At 43.8% G+C, this 18,168-nt stretch overlaps 1 protein-coding gene across 6 annotated transcripts in view; it reads left to right on the plus strand.

Moving 5' to 3' along the window:
* The window catches only part of tbc1d32 (TBC1 domain family, member 32), a 356,785-nt gene that overhangs the window by 36,123 nt on the left and 302,494 nt on the right, over positions 1–18,168 (plus strand). For all 6 annotated transcript variants that reach the window (XM_068025412.1, XM_068025415.1, XM_068025416.1 and 3 more), the window contains exon 4: positions 1,331–1,508. In XM_068025412.1, the coding sequence (XP_067881513.1) occupies positions 1,331–1,508 (178 nt within the window). The remainder of the gene's footprint in view (positions 1–1,330; positions 1,509–18,168) is intronic.

Below are 18,168 nucleotides of genomic sequence, written 5' to 3' on the forward strand. Positions count from 1 at the left end.
ACTGTACAGTATTACCAGTTTAAGAAGCAAACTCCCATGGCTACCTTGACGACACTTCCTCACACCTTGCTTCCTGTCAGGACTCCATCCCATTCTCCCAGTTTCTCCATCTCTGATGCATCTGCTCTGATGATGCTACCTTCCACAACAGCGCTTCTGACATGTCTTCCTTTTTCCTCAACCGAGGATTCCCCCCCACTGTGGTTGACAGGGCCCTCAACTGTGTCCGATCCATTTCTCGCACTTCTGCCCTCCCTCCCAGGAACTCGACAGGATTCCCCTTGTCCTCACTTTCCACCCCGCCAGCCTCCCCTTCCAAAAGATCATCCTCCCCCATTTCCGCCACCTCCAGCAGGATGGCACCACCAAACACATCTTCCCTTCCCCTCCCCTGTCAGCATTCCATAAGGATTGTTCCCTCCGCGACACCCTGGTCAACTCCTCCATCACCCCTGACACCTCGTCCCCTTCCCACAGCACCTTCCCATGCAATCGCAGGAGGTGTAATACTTGCCCTTTTACCTCCTCTCTCCTCACCATCCAAGGCCTCAAACACTCTTTCCAGGTGAAGCAGCGATTTACTTGTACTTCCTTCAGTTTAGTATACTGTATTTACTGTTCACTATGTAGTCGCCTCTACATTTGGGAGATCAAACGCAGTTTGGGTGATTGCTTTGTGGAACACCTCTGCTCAGTCCGAAAGCATGACCCTGAGCTTCTGGTTGCTTGCCATTTCAACACACCCCCCTACTCTCATGCCCACATTTCTGTTCTGGGCCTGCTGCAGTGTTCCATTGAACATCAATGCAAGCTTGAGGAGCAGCACCTGATCTTTCGATTAGGCACTCTACAGCCTTGTGGACTCAACCTTGAGTTCAACAGTTCCGGAGCATGACTGGCCTTTTTTTGAAATATTTTTCTTTTTAAAAAAAATTTAATTTAATTTTTTAACCACGTGCCTGTTTTTCATGTGGACAGAGATGTTCATTATTCTGCCGTTAACACTCTCTCTGGGCTTATGCTTTGTCTTTCAACACAAGCATTAACAAGCTGTTTGCTTTTGTCCCATGATAGCTTTGTTATTTAATCTCTCCTGCCCTCTGCCCTATCACACACCTTCCCTTTCATTTTCTTCCCCACAAACCGCCACCAACACCCCCCCCAACTCCCACTTGCTTGAAACTTAATTTTCTAACCTTTGCCAGTTCTGCTGAAAGGTCACAGACCTGAACCGTTAACTCTGCTTCTCTCTCCACAGATGCTGCCTGACCTGCTGAGTATTTCCAGCACTTTCTGTTTTTATTTGTTAGTTTTTAATGCTTTATTACAGATACAAGGAGATGATGCAATCATTAAAAAATACTATGATGAAAGTAGTTGAATCTCTGATTAATAAATTTGAAGATGATCAGCTAAAGAAGGAAGGACTACATAGAAAACAACAGCATGAGCAGCACACTAGTTACTGCATGGACAATTGCTCTGACAGTGGATCCTCATTCAATCAGGTAGATAACTTGCTAATTGTTCTATGGGGCTTTACTTTCCCTTTTTGAGTATTCCATATTGTTGCGTGTTAACCTAGCAATCACACCCACTAACAGATCGTTGGCTAGTTATCAAGTGCAAGGACTCTGGCGAGTTTACCCAAACCTGGGTAAAAAAACAAATTCTAGTGCCTCATTGGTTGTATTTGACCAAGTCAGCACAAACTTGCGGTTGAATTTGGGACCTTTCTGGTTTGTGTGCATTGGCTGCATGCTATACGTGGTACTGAGCTGCTAAGTGAGATTTTTTTTTTAAATACTTTAATCCATTGTTACCTGAGTTTTTTTTTATCTTTTAAGGCTTTAAGTTATATTGCAAATCATCATCATGTCCCTGGATTAATTATATCTTTTCTTGACTGATTATACTGTTATGATCCCCATGGAGATCATCAAACCAAAAGAACTAAATTTGCCGAACAGCCGCAAATAGAAGAACCAAAGGGACCAAATTTCACTTTTATAACTTATACTTTAACAATCAAATCAAAATCAACATAAATTAAAAATAAATTAACAGACAAATCACAGTCAATACATAGATTACAAATTACACATCAGATACAACAAAGATGGATCTCACGGATTTACTGAGTAGTCCACTCTGTATATATGACATCAGTCACAGCCATAAAGTTCTTCAAAGCTCTGAACTTCTTCAGGTAGCTCTCCAGCTCCTTTCTTCCAAGATGCAGCCATCTGACAGCAGTTCCCTTTCAATCCCAAACTCCACGAGTAGAGTCTTCACCCAAAACAGTGCATTTCTCCAGAACCTTCTCAGTTCTGTTCATGACAGGCTTGATGGTGTGGATCCACCAGTACTACTTTTATCAGAGCCCTTCAGTGACAACCGTGTTCACTGTATGGCTCCGTTTGGTTAATCAGTTACTCTAAGTAACAGAAACAGCTCCTGGATCCATCCTTCACTTTCTTCACCTGTCTACCATCTGAGCTCTGTTGGCTCTGTGTCTTTTTTTTATCTGGTTCGAACCATTTTCAGTTTCCCCAGAAACCTGGGCCGGAATTTTACAGTGGGTGGGTGGGAGCCGGACTCCGACGTGAAAGTCGGTGGTGAACCCGCTTCCGCCTAGCCCGGGGATCCGTCCCGTATTTTACAGGTCCCCGGGCTTTAATTGTCCTAAGGTGGGACTTCCACCCACTTGAGGGAGGAGGTCCCTCCTCAGTGAGCTGCCGGCCAATCAGTGGGCCAGCAGCTCTTAATCCCAGCAGCGCCACTGGGAGTGGTGGCCACTGCTGCGACTGCAGCTCAGCCGACGCCATGGATCGAGGAGGGAAGGTAAGTAGGGGCATGCCTCACCAGTGGGATTGGTCCTTCCCTGGTGAGGCTGGAGTGGTCGTTTGGGAGGCGGGAGGTGTCTTGGGTCCCGGGGGTGGGTTGGGAGGCGGGGGCGGCCCTCAATTGGGCACCCTGTGCCCGACTGCCATGCTCTGCCCCCCTCCCCCTCCAGGGCACAGAAAGGCCGGCAGCCATCGCACACCTGCTTGCCACAGGTAAAACGGGGCGGGTAGGTCTCCCGGAGCCTGTCGCTCAATTTTATGCCGCCCCCATGCCACCATCCGACCCGCTGGGGTGGCGTAAAATTCCAGCCCTGAAGTTTTTGTTTCAGTTTCTGTAAGGATAGTCTGCCCCAGTTCCTTGTAGTCTGTTCCAGTACCTCAGTCTGTTTCGAGAAAAGAAATAAGTTTTGCAACCAGGGTCTGTGCACCTAATAGAATATTCAACAGGTCATGTGGTCAGACAACAGCTTGCACCCCCCCGCCCCCCCCCCCAACCCTTGGGAAAAAGAAAGCTTTACCATAGTAGGGTTTTCTTCACAACAGTTTAGAAATATAGCAAGTTCTTAAGTTTTGTGAAAATGTTTATGATATTACATACTGTACAAGTAACATTTTTGTACTCCACAATTATACATAACGTATTTACAAAATCATAAGAACTTAATCAATAACAAAACAAAGTAAATGTGACTATTAGGATTATCAGGATTCAAACATCATTTAATTATCATAACTCAGAGTTAGCTGGATTGCAATAGGCACTACAGGTGACATGTTCTAGGTTAGTGAGGAAATTTGTCTGGTGTTCCTATTCTTGATAACTGTTCAGCAGCTGTTATTAATGCACCATATTTGATGCTGTGTGAGGTCATAATCTGCTACAACAGTTATCCCAACAATCACTGCGCAAAATTATGTGTTGACGGTAGCCATTTGGGCAACATATTGAGATTGACCCTGCTTGTGAAACTGCATTATAACAGGGAATTTCGCTTTCAGAAGAGGGACAGTTAAGAAAATTGGTGAAAAGTATTGGAGTGGTAGAAATTTTTTGATGTTACTGTTTCCTGTATCTCTGTAAAATGGTTATAATTTTTCACAAATCTTGGATATATCTGTTACCTGATTCTATTCAAACTGGTTGTTCTTAACACCTGAATAAGTACTTGTATTATTTGTTACTCCTGTAGGTGGTGCTATGACAAGTCTTTTCAATATTTAGAGTGACATAGTGTATGGCGCATAATCCGTGCTATTTCGTAAAATATTTCACCTGAAGGCATAATCTGGCCATTGGGGTTGCAGAAATTACTTAAATAATTTTGCTTTTTTACTTAGTTTGCCATTTCGCACAGTAACTGAAATATTTAATGTTAAAAATACAGGTTTAAGAAAAATAAAATTTGCAAAACAAAATGATATATTTCACAATAATGATTACATTTATTGACTGAATTATCTTTTCTGTCTTAATAGTTTCCCGATTAATGAAGACCATTAAGACCATTAAGTACTGTATTAAATTTATAGCTTAACTAGTTAAACTAATTAATAAAATATCAATTGGGGCAAGTATAACATAAGGGAAATAGTATTGAGAGTATTAGCACAGAGCAGGTCTAGAGGCATTAATTAAAATTCATAGTTTAAGGTATTAACAAGATTCTAAAAGAGGGGATAGAAATTTTTTTCTTAGATCATGGATTTGCAGCTGAGACCTGTTGCTCGCAATTCTTGTGCCATGTGGAACTTAAGGACACTTCATGTATCTTGAGGAACTACATGCGTAGGAAGTGTCTCCAGCTGCTTGAGCTCAGGATTTCTGAGCTTGAGGGACAGCTGGAATCACTGCGGAGCATCAGGAAGGGTAAGAATTTCCTAGATCGTACGTGCCAGGACAATAGAAGGGCGGCCATCCAGAAGAGTAGGAAGAGGCACGAGGTGCAGGAGTCTTCAGGATTTGTGCCACTCTCTGCCCCCAAGGGTGGTGGAAACGGAGACAATCAATGTCTTCAAAAGGAAATTGGATGGCCACTTGAAGTAAATAAATTTGCAGGGCAACGGGAATCTCGCATGGAAGTGAGACAGACTGAATAGCTTAGTGGAGAGCTGCATGGACTCGATGGGCCGAAATGGCCTTCTTCTGTGCTGTAAATGACTCTATGACTCTCAAACTGGTATTCAGCTTTGGAGACTCCTGGGAGTGATGACACCTTGGAATGCAGTCCAGACCATGGTACCAATGGACTGCACAGGAGGGAACAGCAAAGAGTAGAAATGAAGTCATTAGATTCTTTTTTTTTTTATTTAGAGATACAGCACTAAAACAGGCCCTTTGGCCCACCGAGTCTGTGCCAACCAACAACCACCCATTTATACTAACCCTACAGTAATCCCATATTCCCTACCACCTACCTACACTAGGGGCAATTTACATCGGCCAATTTACCGATCACCTGCAAGTCTTTGGCTGTGGGAGGAAACCGGAGCACCCGGCGAAAACCCACGCGGTCACAGGGAGAACTTGCAAACTCCGCACAGGCAGTACCCAGAATCGAACCCGGGTCGCTGGAGCTGTGAGGCTGCGGTGCTAACCACTGCACCACTGTGCTGCTCTAATTCTGTAGTTAAAGGGACAGATGGGCATTTCTGTAACAGTCATCTTGAGTCCTACATGGTGTGTTGCCTCCCTGGTGTCAGGGTAAATGATGTCATGCAGTGTGAGTAGAATATTCTGCAGGAGGAAGGGAGTGAGTCAGTGGTTCACGTCGGTACTAGTGACATAGAGGTGTACCACAGGGATCGGTGCTGGGACCCTTGCTGTTTATAGTGTACATTAATGATTTAGACATGAATATAGGAGGTATGATAAGTAAGTTTGCAGATGACATGAAAATTGGTGGTGTCGTAAATAGTGAGGAGGAAAGCCTTAGATTACAGGACGACATAGATGGGCCGGTAAGATGGGCGGAGCTGTGGCAAATGGAATTTAATCCTGAAAAGTGTGAGATAACGCATTTTGGTGGAACTAACAAGGCAAGGGAATATACAATGGATGGTAGGACCCTAGGAAGTACAGAAGGTCAGAGGGACCTTGGTGTACTTTTCCATAGATCACTGAAGGCAGCAGCACAGGTAGATAAGGTGGTTAGGAAGGCATATGGGATACTTGCAGGTTGATAGGTAAATTGGCCATTAGCAATTGCCCCTAGTGTAGGTCAGTGGTAGGGAAATAGGTGGGGATGTGGTAGGAATATGGGATTAGTGTAGCATTAGTATAAATGGGTGGTTGATGGTCGGCACAGACTCGGTGGGCCGAAGGGCCTGTTTCAGTGCTGTATCTCTAAAACTAAAACTAAAACTAAAAACATTAGCCGAGGCATAGAATATAAGAGCAGGGAGGTTATGATGGAGCTGTATAAAGCGCTAGTTAGACCACAGCTGGAGTACTGTGTACAGTTCTGGTCACCACACTATAGGAAGGATGTGATTGTACTGGAGAGGGTGCAGAGGAGATTCACCAGGATGTTGCCAGGGCTGGAGCATCTCAGCTATGAAGAGAGACTGAAAAGGCTAGGGATGTTTTCCTTCGAATAGAAAAGGATGAGGGGGGACATGATTTGAGGTATACAAAATTATGAGGGGCATTGATAGGTTAGATGGGAAGAGACTTTTTCCCTTAGCGGCGGGGTCAGTAACCAGGGGGCATAGATTTAAAGTAATGGGCAGGAGGTTTAGAGAGGATTTGAGGAAAAAAATTTTCACCCAGAGTGGTTGGAATCAAATGATAATTTTTTCATGAGCGTAGACAATCAGGGGGTAGTTTTTACTTTGTGTAATACTGTGAAATGGGTGATGCAGAATCACCAGCGTGAGTTGCATGTCTTCTAATTTTTTATTTCCTTTGATATAAATTGACAGTGCCAAAATGACCCACTTAGTGTTGTAAAGCTAATTTATCATCAGGGACATGATAATGCAAAATGGTCCATCAGCCTCATTGGGATAGTACCAGTGAATTACAGGCATGGTTGTAAGGGCAGCAAGATCAGTTGGTCAAGAGGCTAGCACAGCATCTCAGATGCTGCCTGAAGTGGTGGTAGAGGCAGGAACCCTCACAACATTTAAGAAATATTTAGATGAGCACGTGAAATGCCATAGCATACGAGGCAACGGGCCAAGTGCTGGAAAATGGGACTAGAATAGTTAGGTGCTTGATGGCTGGCACAGACACGATGGGCCGAAGGGCCTGTTTCTGTGCTGTATGACTCTATGACTTTCATGAGCTAGGGAGGAAGTTTAAAAAATAGGACCATGAAGGTTTTAATCTCTGGATTAATCCTAGCACCACGAATACAAAAACAGGTTTAGAATGCATGTACGTAAACACACAAACTGTGGTGAATAAGGTTGGTGAGTGATGAGCACAAATAGACATGTGGGAATATGATGTGGTAGCAATACTGGAAATGTGGCTTAAAAATGGTGAGGACTGGGTGCTTAATATTCAAGGGCACAAAGTGTCCAGAAAATATAGGGAAGAAATAAAGGGAGGTAGAGTGGCAGTACTGATTAGGGAAGACATTGTAGTGTGGGAAAGGGAGGATGTCCTTGAAGGGGCAAAGACATCCATTTGGTTAGAGTTGAGAAGCAAAAAGGGGATGATCACACTACTGGGGGCATTTTGTCTGCCTCCAAATTGTGAGAGAGAGAGGAGCAAATAAATCTGCAGGGAAATGTTAGAATTAAGGGAAAAGAGGGGGAGGATTTTTTTTCTATTTCTAAAGTAGAACTTTCAAATTGGAAGAGGGCTAATTTCAGTGGGAAGAGAGGGGATCTAGCCAGGACAAAATGGAACCAAAGGTAGACAAGAAAAACTTAACAGAACAATAGATGATCTTTGAGGAGAAGATATTTCAGGTATACGCTAGGTACATTCCAACCCTAGCAAAAGATAAGTGAACCAAATCTAGGGCTTCTTGGATGACGCAGGAGATGGAGAATACGTGAAATGAGAAAAGAGGGAATATGATGCATGTCAGGTGAATTGATTCTATGATTCAGTTCTTCAAGCAAGAACCAGGCCAAATACAATGTTGAGAGGTGAAGTGAAGAGGAAAACAAAACTGGCAAAGAGAGAAAATGAGAATATAATGGCAGTTAACATAAAAGGGAGCCCAAAAATCTTCTACTGGCATGTAAACAGTAAGTAGGTACGAAGAGGTGGGGTGGGGCCTATTAGGGACAAAGAGGGTGATATATACTTAGAGGCACAGGGCAAGGCTAGAATACTTTGTATTGGTGTTTACTAAGGAAGGGGATGCTGACAAAATATCGGTTGCAGCGGAGATGAATGGGGTGAAAATTGAGATGTGGCTGGCTATGCTTAGAGTGGATAAGTCGCATCCCAGGTTGCTAAAAGAAGTGGGAGTGGAGGTAGCAGAAGGGCTTGCCATAATCTTCCAAACATCCCTAGAGATCAGGGAGGTGCCAGAGTGTGGCAGATGTGACACCCTTATTCAAAAATGGGTGTAATGACACTCCTAGTGATTTCAGGCCAGTCAATTTAAAATCTGTGGTGGGTCAGGTTTTAGGACCAATAATTAGGGAACAAATTCAACAGACACTTGGAGAGGTTTGAGCTAATTAAGGAGAGCCAGCATGGATTTGTAAAAGGGAGATCGTGCTTGACTAATTGAATGTTTTGTTGACCTAACAGAGAAGGTTGATGAAGGGAAAGTAATGGATTCTTTTTTGATCTATGTAAATGACTTCGATATTGCAATACGGAGTAAAATTTCCAAATTTGCCGTGACACCAAACTTGGAGGTGTGGCAGACAGTGAGGATACCAATCAACTGCAGCTGGACATAGGCTACAGGAATGGGCAGACAAGTGGCAGATGGAATTTAATACAGAGAAGTGTGAGGTGATGCATTTTGGCAGAAGGGACAAAGAAAGACAATATAGACTTAATGGCACTGTTCTAAAGAGTGTACAGGGATGGAGGGCTTTGGGTTCATGTACATAGATCTTCAAAGGTGGCAGGGCACATTGAGGGATGAATTAAATGGACCCTTCGGAGATGGGTTTGGAGGCGGGGGTGCCCATAGAATTGCGGCAGGGGGTGGAAGGCCCGTTGCTTTGCGTTGCACTGGAATTTAGTTGGGGGCGGAATAGGCAGAGGACAGCCTTCCCGCCCAGAGGCCAGTTGAGACCCTTAAGTGGTCTATTACTTGTGTGTGGGCGCGGGGGTGGGGCTTCCGCTCCGCAAGGAGGTTGCCCAGTCAAACAAGGCGACCTACCTGCAGGGCTGGGCAGGTGGCCTCCTCCATGGGCAATCTGTGGCCTGTGGAAGGCCTCCGCTGGGAAACACTCCACCTACATGAGCCTTGGTCCCGTTGCACTAAACACCACCGCTCCCGCCACTGCCTCACCTAACTTGGGTCCGGGTCCAAAATCTCTTGTACCGGCAGTGGCCACCGCTCCCGGTGGCGCTGCCAATACTAGTGATTGGCTGGCAGCTCTTGGTGGCGGGATCTCCGTCTTTAAAGGGAGGAGGTTCCTTAAGTGCCTGAGCTCTGTTAAATCATGCCGGGAGGCTCCAAAAGCCCGAGACAGGCATCTCCATGCCTTTTCAGCCTGGCGCTGGGTCCCATTCTGGTGCGACAATATTCAGTCCTGAGAGTACTTAGCAAAGCATATGGGATCTTGGGCTTCATAAATAGAGGCATTGAGTACAAAAACATGGAAGTTAGGCTGAATCTTTATAAACTCTGGTTCGGCCACAACTAGAGTATTGCATCTAGTTCTGGTGAATACACTTTAGGAATGGTGTGAGGGTCCTTGAGAGGGTGCAGAGGGGATTTACCAGAATGGTTCCAGGGATGAGGGATTTCAGCTACAATGTGAAGTTGTAGAAGTGGGGGCTTTTTCTTGGAGCAAATGAGATTGACGGGAGATTTGATAGAGATGTACAAGATTATGACGGGCTTAGATAAGGTTGACAAGGAAAAGCTGTTTCCATTAGCTGATGGTACAAGGTCTGGGGGACACAGATTTAAGGTTTTGGGAAAAGAGATGCAGGGGGATGTGAGGTAGAGCTTTTTTTACACAGCGAGTGGTGATGACCTGAAACTCACTGCTTAAAAGGTGGTGAAAATGGAGATGGTCAATGATTTCAAAAGGAAGTTGGATGGGCACTTGAGGAAATAATCTGGCAGGGCTACAGGGATCGAGCGGATGAATGGGACTGATTGGGTTGCTCTGCAGAGAGCTGGCATGGACTTGATGGGCAGAATGGTCTCCTTTCTGTGCTGTATAACTCTGTGACTTTATTAGAATTTTTACTTGTAGGCATTACTTTAGCCCAGATCTGTAGTCCTGAAAACTCAATTTATATTCTATAATTCAAGTATTTACAGTGTCCCAGGCAGCTGCACTGATAGAATATCTTTCATTAGTTTTTCCACTTTTACACTGCAACTTTCTTCAAATAATTTTACAAACTGGGGAATTTTTTGAGGTTGTTTTTGAGGTAACCTTTATATTGAGTGATTTTAAAGAAAAATAAAAACAATGTCTGTTAAAGAGTGAGGGAAAACATCTTGTGTGATTACGTATCTGTATGTTAAGCAGAAAGAGAAATAGACACACAGGGATTGGGGGGGTGTTGAGAGAAAGCCCTGATATTAACAGGTCAATGTTCAGAAAAAGACATCAGTTTAAAATTTGAAACTAATTAAGTCACATGTGTTGTTGACCATAAGGAAACCTAACTATACAAAGCTAGGTGGGAATGTAAACTGTGAGGAGGACACAATGAGGCTGCAATAAGATATAGACAAGTTAAGTGAGTGGGCAACACGGTCGCAGATGGAGTATCATGTGGGCAAGTGTGAGGTTACACACTTCGGTAGTAAGAATAGGAAAGCAGAACATTTTCAAAAAGCGTGAAGCTTTTAAAGATTGATGTTCAGAGAGACTTGAGTGTATTCGTACACCAAACACAAAAAGTAAGGGCGACTGGAGTACAAGAGCAAGGAGGTCTTTCTACAATTGTATAGGGCTTTGGTGAGACCATACTTGGAGTACTGTGTGCAACTTAGGTCCCCTAATCTAAGGAGTGATATACTCGCCTTGGAGGTGATACGGTGATGATTCAATAAATTGGTTTCTGGGATGAGAGGGTTGTCCTATGATAGGCTGAGTAAATTGGGCCTAAACTCTCTGGAGTTTAGAAGAATGAAAGATGATGTCATTGAAAGATACAAGGTTCTGAAGGGACTTGACAGGATAGACATTCGGGTTGTTTTCCCTGGCTGAGGAACTAGAGCATGGGGGCATTGTCTCAGGATAAGGGGCCAATCGTTTAGGACTGATATGAGGTGAAATTTCTTCACCGAATGTTGTGAATATTTGGAATTCTCTAACCCAGAGTGTTGTGGATGCTCCATTGTTGAGTATATTCAAGGCTGCAATAGATTTTTGGTCACTCGGGTTCAAGGGATATGAGTAGCAGATGGGAAGTGGAGTTGAGGCAGAAGATCAGCCATGTTCATATTGAATGATGGAACAGGCTCAAGGGGCCTATTTCTTATGTCCTTATGTTCTTATGTAATGGCTAATTCATTACACTGATCCTAGTTGCTCACACCTATGAGATAGAGATTCATAGGCAGAGAGAGACTGATGGATATATGTGAACAGCAGACAGAAAGTGGTTTTATTCATTCTGTTGATTTCTTTGTTTTCAAAATTGAACATTTAAAAAAAGAAATTAAAACCTCTTTGAGGAAAGCAAATAGGAAAGGAGGTTAGGAAGGAAACAAAGTTTGAGAGTGATGGAGCATTGTCCTGTACCTTAGGGAGGGAGAGCAATTTGCAGTGGAAAGAGGGAATGGATAAATGATTAAGTGTGTCAATAGAGCAAAGGGGTGGGGAGGATGTGGGGGTTGAGCAAGTAGTTGAAAGGAAAGAGGTGAGGATATTGATGGAGTAAAGGGGAGAACACAGTGGAAGCTAAAGGGTTAGGGGACACATTGGGAACAAAAGGATGGGAAAAATGAGTCATTGAGAGAGGTATGAGGATGGGAGTTGCTGAATGTTACATTTTCCCTCCAAACCACAGAATGCAGCCTGCAGTCATTGGTGGATCCTTTCTTTGTCACACCATGCTACGTCACCTGCAACCTCCACTTGAAAGGAAAGACAGACAGAGAAAGGTAAAAAAGGTACAGAGAGACAGAAACAAAAAGGGAAAAGAAAGGCAGAAATGGAAATATAGAGAAACTGCAACACAGACAGTAGAAAGAATCCATATTCATGATCTACCATATGTAATGCCACATTAATCATAGAATCATAGAGCAGTACCGCACAGGAGGAGGTCATTTGGCCCATCAAGTCTGCACCGGCTCTTTTGAGGAGCAATCCAATTAGTGCCACTCCCCTGCTCCTTTCCCATATTCCTTCCATTTTTTTTCTCCTTTGAGTATTTATTCAATTCCCTTGTTGAAGACTACTATTGACTCTGTATCCAACACCATATCCAGCAGTGCATCACAAATCCAAACCACTTGTTGCATAAAATCTTTTTTCCTCATATCGCCTCTGGTTCTTTTGCCGATCATTTTGAAATCTGTGCCTTCTGGTTACTGACCCTCCAACCATTGGAATCAGTTTCTCTTTATTTACCCTATTTAAATTCTTCATGAATCTCCTTTTGACCTGTCTGCTTGAAGGAGACAACCCCAGCTTCCCTAGTCTGCCCACGTCACTGTAATCCCTCATCCCTGGAATCATTCTAGTTAATCTCTTCTGTACTCTCTTCAAAGCCTTTGCATCCTTCCTATAGTGTGGTGCCTGAAATTGGACACAATACTTCAGCTAGGATCGAACTACTGTTTTATATAGCTTTAGCATAACTTCTTGGCTTTTATATTCTATGCCTCTATTTATAAAGCCCAGGATCCTGTATACTTTATGAACCGCTTTGTTAACCGATCCTGCCACCTTCAAAGATTTGTGCACAAACATCCCCAGATCTCTCTCTTCTTGCATCCCTTTACGATTGTCCCATTTATCATGTATTATCACTCCCCATTCTTACTGCCAAATGTAACACTCACACTTTTCTGCGTTGAATTTCATCTGCGACGTGTCTGCCCTTTCCACCAGCCTGTCTGTGTCCTCTTGAAGTCTATTACTACCTTCATGGAACCACAGAATTGTTACAGCACAGAAGGAGGCCATTCGGCCTATCACATCCGCACTGGCTCTCTGAAAGAGCAATTCCCTCAGTCCTATTCCCCTGACTTCTCCCCATAACCTTGCACATTCTTCCTTTTCATATAACTGTCCCTTTTGAACCTGCCTCCACCACACTCTCAGGCTGCACATTCCAGACCTTAACCACTCGCTTTGTGAAAAAGTTTTTCCTCATGTCACCTTTGCTTCTCTTACCAAATACTTTAAATCTGTGCTCTCTCATACTTGATCTTCTTCAATGTTTTCTAGGCTTCCAAGTTTCATATCCCCTGCAAATTTCGAAATTGTGTCCTGTATCCCCAAGCCTAAGTCATTAATGTACATCAAAAACAGCAGTGGCTCTAGGATTGAACCTTGGGGAAATTCCACTCTATGGGCTGGATTTTGCGCAGCCAGCAGAGCTCCCAGCGTCGGGTGGAACAGGCGGGGGAACCCCATCTCGGTCTTTTCAAGCCCTCTCCCAGCCCGGCACCATCCTCTGTTGTTTTCAGCGCTGGGATTGCTATCCCTTTAAAGACTGGAATCCTGCCTCCAAGAGCTGCTGGCCAACCACAGGGCTGGCAGCTCAGCAGTATGGGCAGCATTAACTGGAGCAGTGGCCAATGCCGGCACTGGAGAGACCGTGGAACCCCAGACCTCAGGCAAGTGAGGTGGGGTTGCCAGCGCCAGTCCGGAAGGCCCCAGCGAGGTGGCGATGGGGCGGTGGGCATGAATTGCGGGCGGGGGTCAATGGAGATGGAGGTTTTGTCGACGGGATCCACCGTGGGACACAGGTTGCCCATGGAGGAGGGACGCCCCCTCCCCCCTCCCCCAAAACTGCATATTACAAGGTTAGGTGCCCTCCCCACATGGTGGAGGCCCCCCTGCCTCTGGTTAATTCCCCGTTAATAGGTCGCAGCTTCAGTGGGCCTCTGGGCAGGAAGGCCATTATCGGCCTATCCCGCCCTGGTAATGTCGCTTGGCAACAGGGCAGCAACAGGCTGTCTGTCCCCCGCCTACTGTCGTGGTACCGCCTTTGACCCTGTCCCGGGAGGGACCCATAAAATTCAGTCCTATACTCTCTCTAGTCCAAAAAACAGCCATTTACCACAACTCTCTGTTTTCTATCCCTCAGACCATTTAGTTCCCGTGCTGCCACTGTCCTTTTTATCCCATAGCCTTCAATTTTGAAATTGCCTAGTAATATATCAAATGTTTTGTAAGTCTCTCACTCCCTTCCTGTAACTCTTTCTTGCCATACCTATCCTGTCTGTCAACATTACGTCATGGTTAAACCTGTCTATTCATTTTACTTAACCCCGATTTGAGTTCTCCAACCTTAGTCCCCATGGTTGATGGCATTGATGCCTGCCTACTTTTACGACATCACAGAGCCATCTCGAAGCTAACTGCTGCTGTTGTCCACAGCCCAACTCAGCTTGCAGCTGCCAGAATTGGGCCTGTTGTGCAATAATGGCTGTGCTCTCTCCCCTCCACTAGCCCCCAAGCACTTTCCGTTTCCTGGAGTCCTGAGGCCTAGCCTTGTGAAAAAAGTTGTTCTAGCCATTTCTATAATTGCATTTAAAGTTCCTTCAACTCTGTGTAGGCTTTTTAGACATGGGGCCTGGAGGAACTGGCTGGGATGCGTATCCACAATCAGATGTTTCATCGCATTAAAGTGGATGAATTAATTGCGTAAATAGATGTAATGGATAGGCAATGGCAAGCATTTAAAGAGCGCATGGATGAACTGCAACAATTGTTTATCCCTGACTAGCGCAAAAGTAAAATGAGAAAAGTAGCCAAACCATGGCTTTCAAGGGAAATTAGAGATAGCATTAGATCCAAGGAAGAGGCATATAAATTCACCAGAAAAAACAACAGACCTGAGGATTGGGAGCAGTTTAGAATTCAGCAAAGGAGGACCAAGGGATTGATTAAGAAAGGGAAAATAGAATACGCGAGCAAGCTTGCGGGGAACATAAAAACTGACTGTAAAAGTTTCTATGGGTATGTGAAGAGAAAAAGATTAGTGAATACAAATGTAGGTCCCTTACAGCCAGAAACAGGGGAATTTATTATGGGGAACAAAGAAATGGCTGACCAACTAAATGCATACTTTGGATCTGTCTTCACAAAGGAGGACACAAATATCATACCAGAAATGTTGGGGAACACAGGGCTTAGTGAGAGAGAGGAACTGAAGGAAATCAGTATTAGTAGAGAAATGGTGTTGGGAAAATTTATGGGATTGAAGGCCGATAAATCCCCAGGGCCTGATGGTATACATCCCAGAGTACTTAAGGAAGTGGCCCTAGAAATAGTGGATGCATTGGTGGTCATCTTCCAAGATTCTATAGACTCAGGAACAGTTCCTACAGATTGGAGGGTAGCTAATGTAACCCCATTATTTAAAAAGGGAGGTAGAGAGAAAACAGGGAATTATAGACCAGTCAGCCTGACGTCGGTAGTGGGGAAAATTCTAGAGTCCATTATCAAATATTTTATAGCAGAGCACTTGGAGAACAGTGGTAGAATCGGGCAGAGTCAGTATGGATTTATGAAAGAGAAATCATATTTGACAAATCTACTAGAATTCTTCGGGGATGTAACTAGTAGATTTGATGAGGGGGAGCCAGTGGATGTGGTTTATTTGGACTTTCAGTAGACTTTCGACAAAGTCCCACATAAGAGATTAGTGTGTAAAATTAAAGCGCATGGGATTGGGGGTAGTGTATTGCGATGGATAGAAAATTAGTTGGCAGACAGGAAACAAAGAGTAGGGATAAATGGGTCTTTTTCTGAATGGCAGACAGTGACTCGTGGGGTACCGCAGGGGTTGGTGCTAGGACCCCAGCCATATACAATATACGTTAATGATTTAGATGAGGGAACTAAATGTAATATCTCCAAATTTGCAGATGACACAAAACTGGGTGGGAGGGTGAGTTGTGAGGAAGATACAGAAAGGCTTCAGGGTGATTTGGACAAGTTGAGTGAGTGGGCAAATGCATGGCAGATGCAGTATAATGTGGATAAATGTGAGGTTACCCACTTCGGTAGCAAAAACAGGAAGGCAGATTATTATCTGAACGGCTATGAACTCAGAGAGGGGAATATGCAGTGAGACCTGGGTGTTCTCGTAAACCAGTCGCTGAAGGTAAGCATGCAGGTCCAACAGGTGGTAAAAAAGGCAAATGGTATGTTGGCCTTCATAGCGAGAGGATTCGAGTACAGGAGCGATGCTGCAATTATATACAGGGCCTTGGTGAGGCCACACCTGGAATATTGTGTGCAGTTTTGGTCTCCTTTTCTGAGGAAGGATGCTCTTGCTATAGAGGGAGTGCAGCGAAGGTTTACCAGACTGATTCCAGGGATGGTGGGACTGACGTATGCGGAGAGATTGAGTCGGTTAGGATTATATTGGCTGGAGTTCAGAAGAGTGAGGGAGGATCTCATAGAAACCTATAAAATTCTAACAGGACTTGACAGGGTAGATGCAGGAAGGATGTTCCCGATGGTGGGTGAGTCCAGAACCGGGGGTCATAGTCTAAGGATACGGGGTAAACCTTTCAGGACTGAGATGAGGAGAAATTTCTTCACCCAGAGAGTGATGAGCCTGTGGAATTCGCTACCACAGAAAGCAGTTGAGGCCAAAACATTGTTTGTTTTCAAGAAGGAATTAGATATAGCTCTTGGGTCTAAAGGGAACAAAGGGTATGGGGCGAAAGCGGGAACAGGTTACTGAGCTGGATGATCAGCCATGATCATAATGAATGGCGGAGCAGGCTCGAAGGACAAAATGGCCTACTCCTGCTCCTATTTTCTATGTTTCTGGTAATCTAACTCTTATGGAAGGGATATTCAACTTAAGCAAGGATCTCTCTCATTATTTTCCTGCACAGAAAATATAAATGTTGGAGAGGAAAAATGATATTGGTGATATATAAACCTTTCCACACTGCTAAAGTGATATCTCTTTTTTTGGAAACTATTATATAAACATTAAAGGAAAAAGAGAAATGACAGTGGAAGGCTAAGGCCCATAGTGATGGACACTACTTAGTTTGAAAAAAGTGAAAGAGAAGAGCAGCTAAATCAGGAAGTAGCAATTACATTATTTTAAAAGCCTGAAGGTTGTCGGAAAAAGCAAGTCTAAAGGATGTTATGAATTCTATAGTTTGAAAATATTGAGGAAGAATGAATTGCCACCAGGAGACTGTTCAATGAGTCTTGAATGGAACATAGTGGAAATGACAAGACTGGGACGAAGGGGTGTGGACTGACTGGCAATAATGTTGATAAAATAGAGAAAGGCTATAATGGAGCATAGTTTATGGCTGAAACTGAAAGAGAGGACACTTATTGGAGAACAAGCTGGAATAGACAGATAGATGAAATGGAAAGATGTGGCACATAGAACTAAAGTGAAGTGTGAAGTGATGCATTTTGGGAGGAAGAATGAGGAGGACAGTATAAACTAAATGGTACAATTCTAAAGGGGATGCAGGAACACAAAGAAATAGAAATCTGTGAACATGGCAGGACAAAGTGATAAAGCTGATTTTTTTTTAAAGAGCCCACTGGATCCTTGGCATTATAAATAGAAGCATTGGGTACAAAAGCAAGTGGGTTATGTAAAGTCTGTATAAATCAATATAGATGTCATATTCATTCGAATAAAAAGGGCAAGATGCTTTTGAAGAACGTTAATTAGATACCAAAAATAGATCAGGTTGACTTTAAAGCAAACACTTTCTTTAAAAACTATGGAATTACTATGGGGAATCTGCATAATGGAGACGTACATCACTTTTACATCGCCACCAAAAACTGGCACTTTTTACCAGTCCCAAGGCATGAGAAGCTTTAAATTTGTTACAATAATCTTATGATTCACTTTTATTTTGTTTCAGTGAGTAAAAATAATTAATTGTCCTTTTATGCTGATACAAAAAGGATGGTGTGTTCATCACAATGTGTTAGGCTCTCCAGTCATGCAAACGAAACCATCTGTGTAAAAGTAGTTGGCTGCTTTCCGCAAACTCATTTAATCAGTCTCAGATGTAACTGT

The sequence above is a fragment of the Heterodontus francisci genome, chromosome 3, assembly GCF_036365525.1.
Source record: "Heterodontus francisci isolate sHetFra1 chromosome 3, sHetFra1.hap1, whole genome shotgun sequence".
Taxonomy (NCBI): Eukaryota; Metazoa; Chordata; class Chondrichthyes; order Heterodontiformes; family Heterodontidae; genus Heterodontus; species Heterodontus francisci.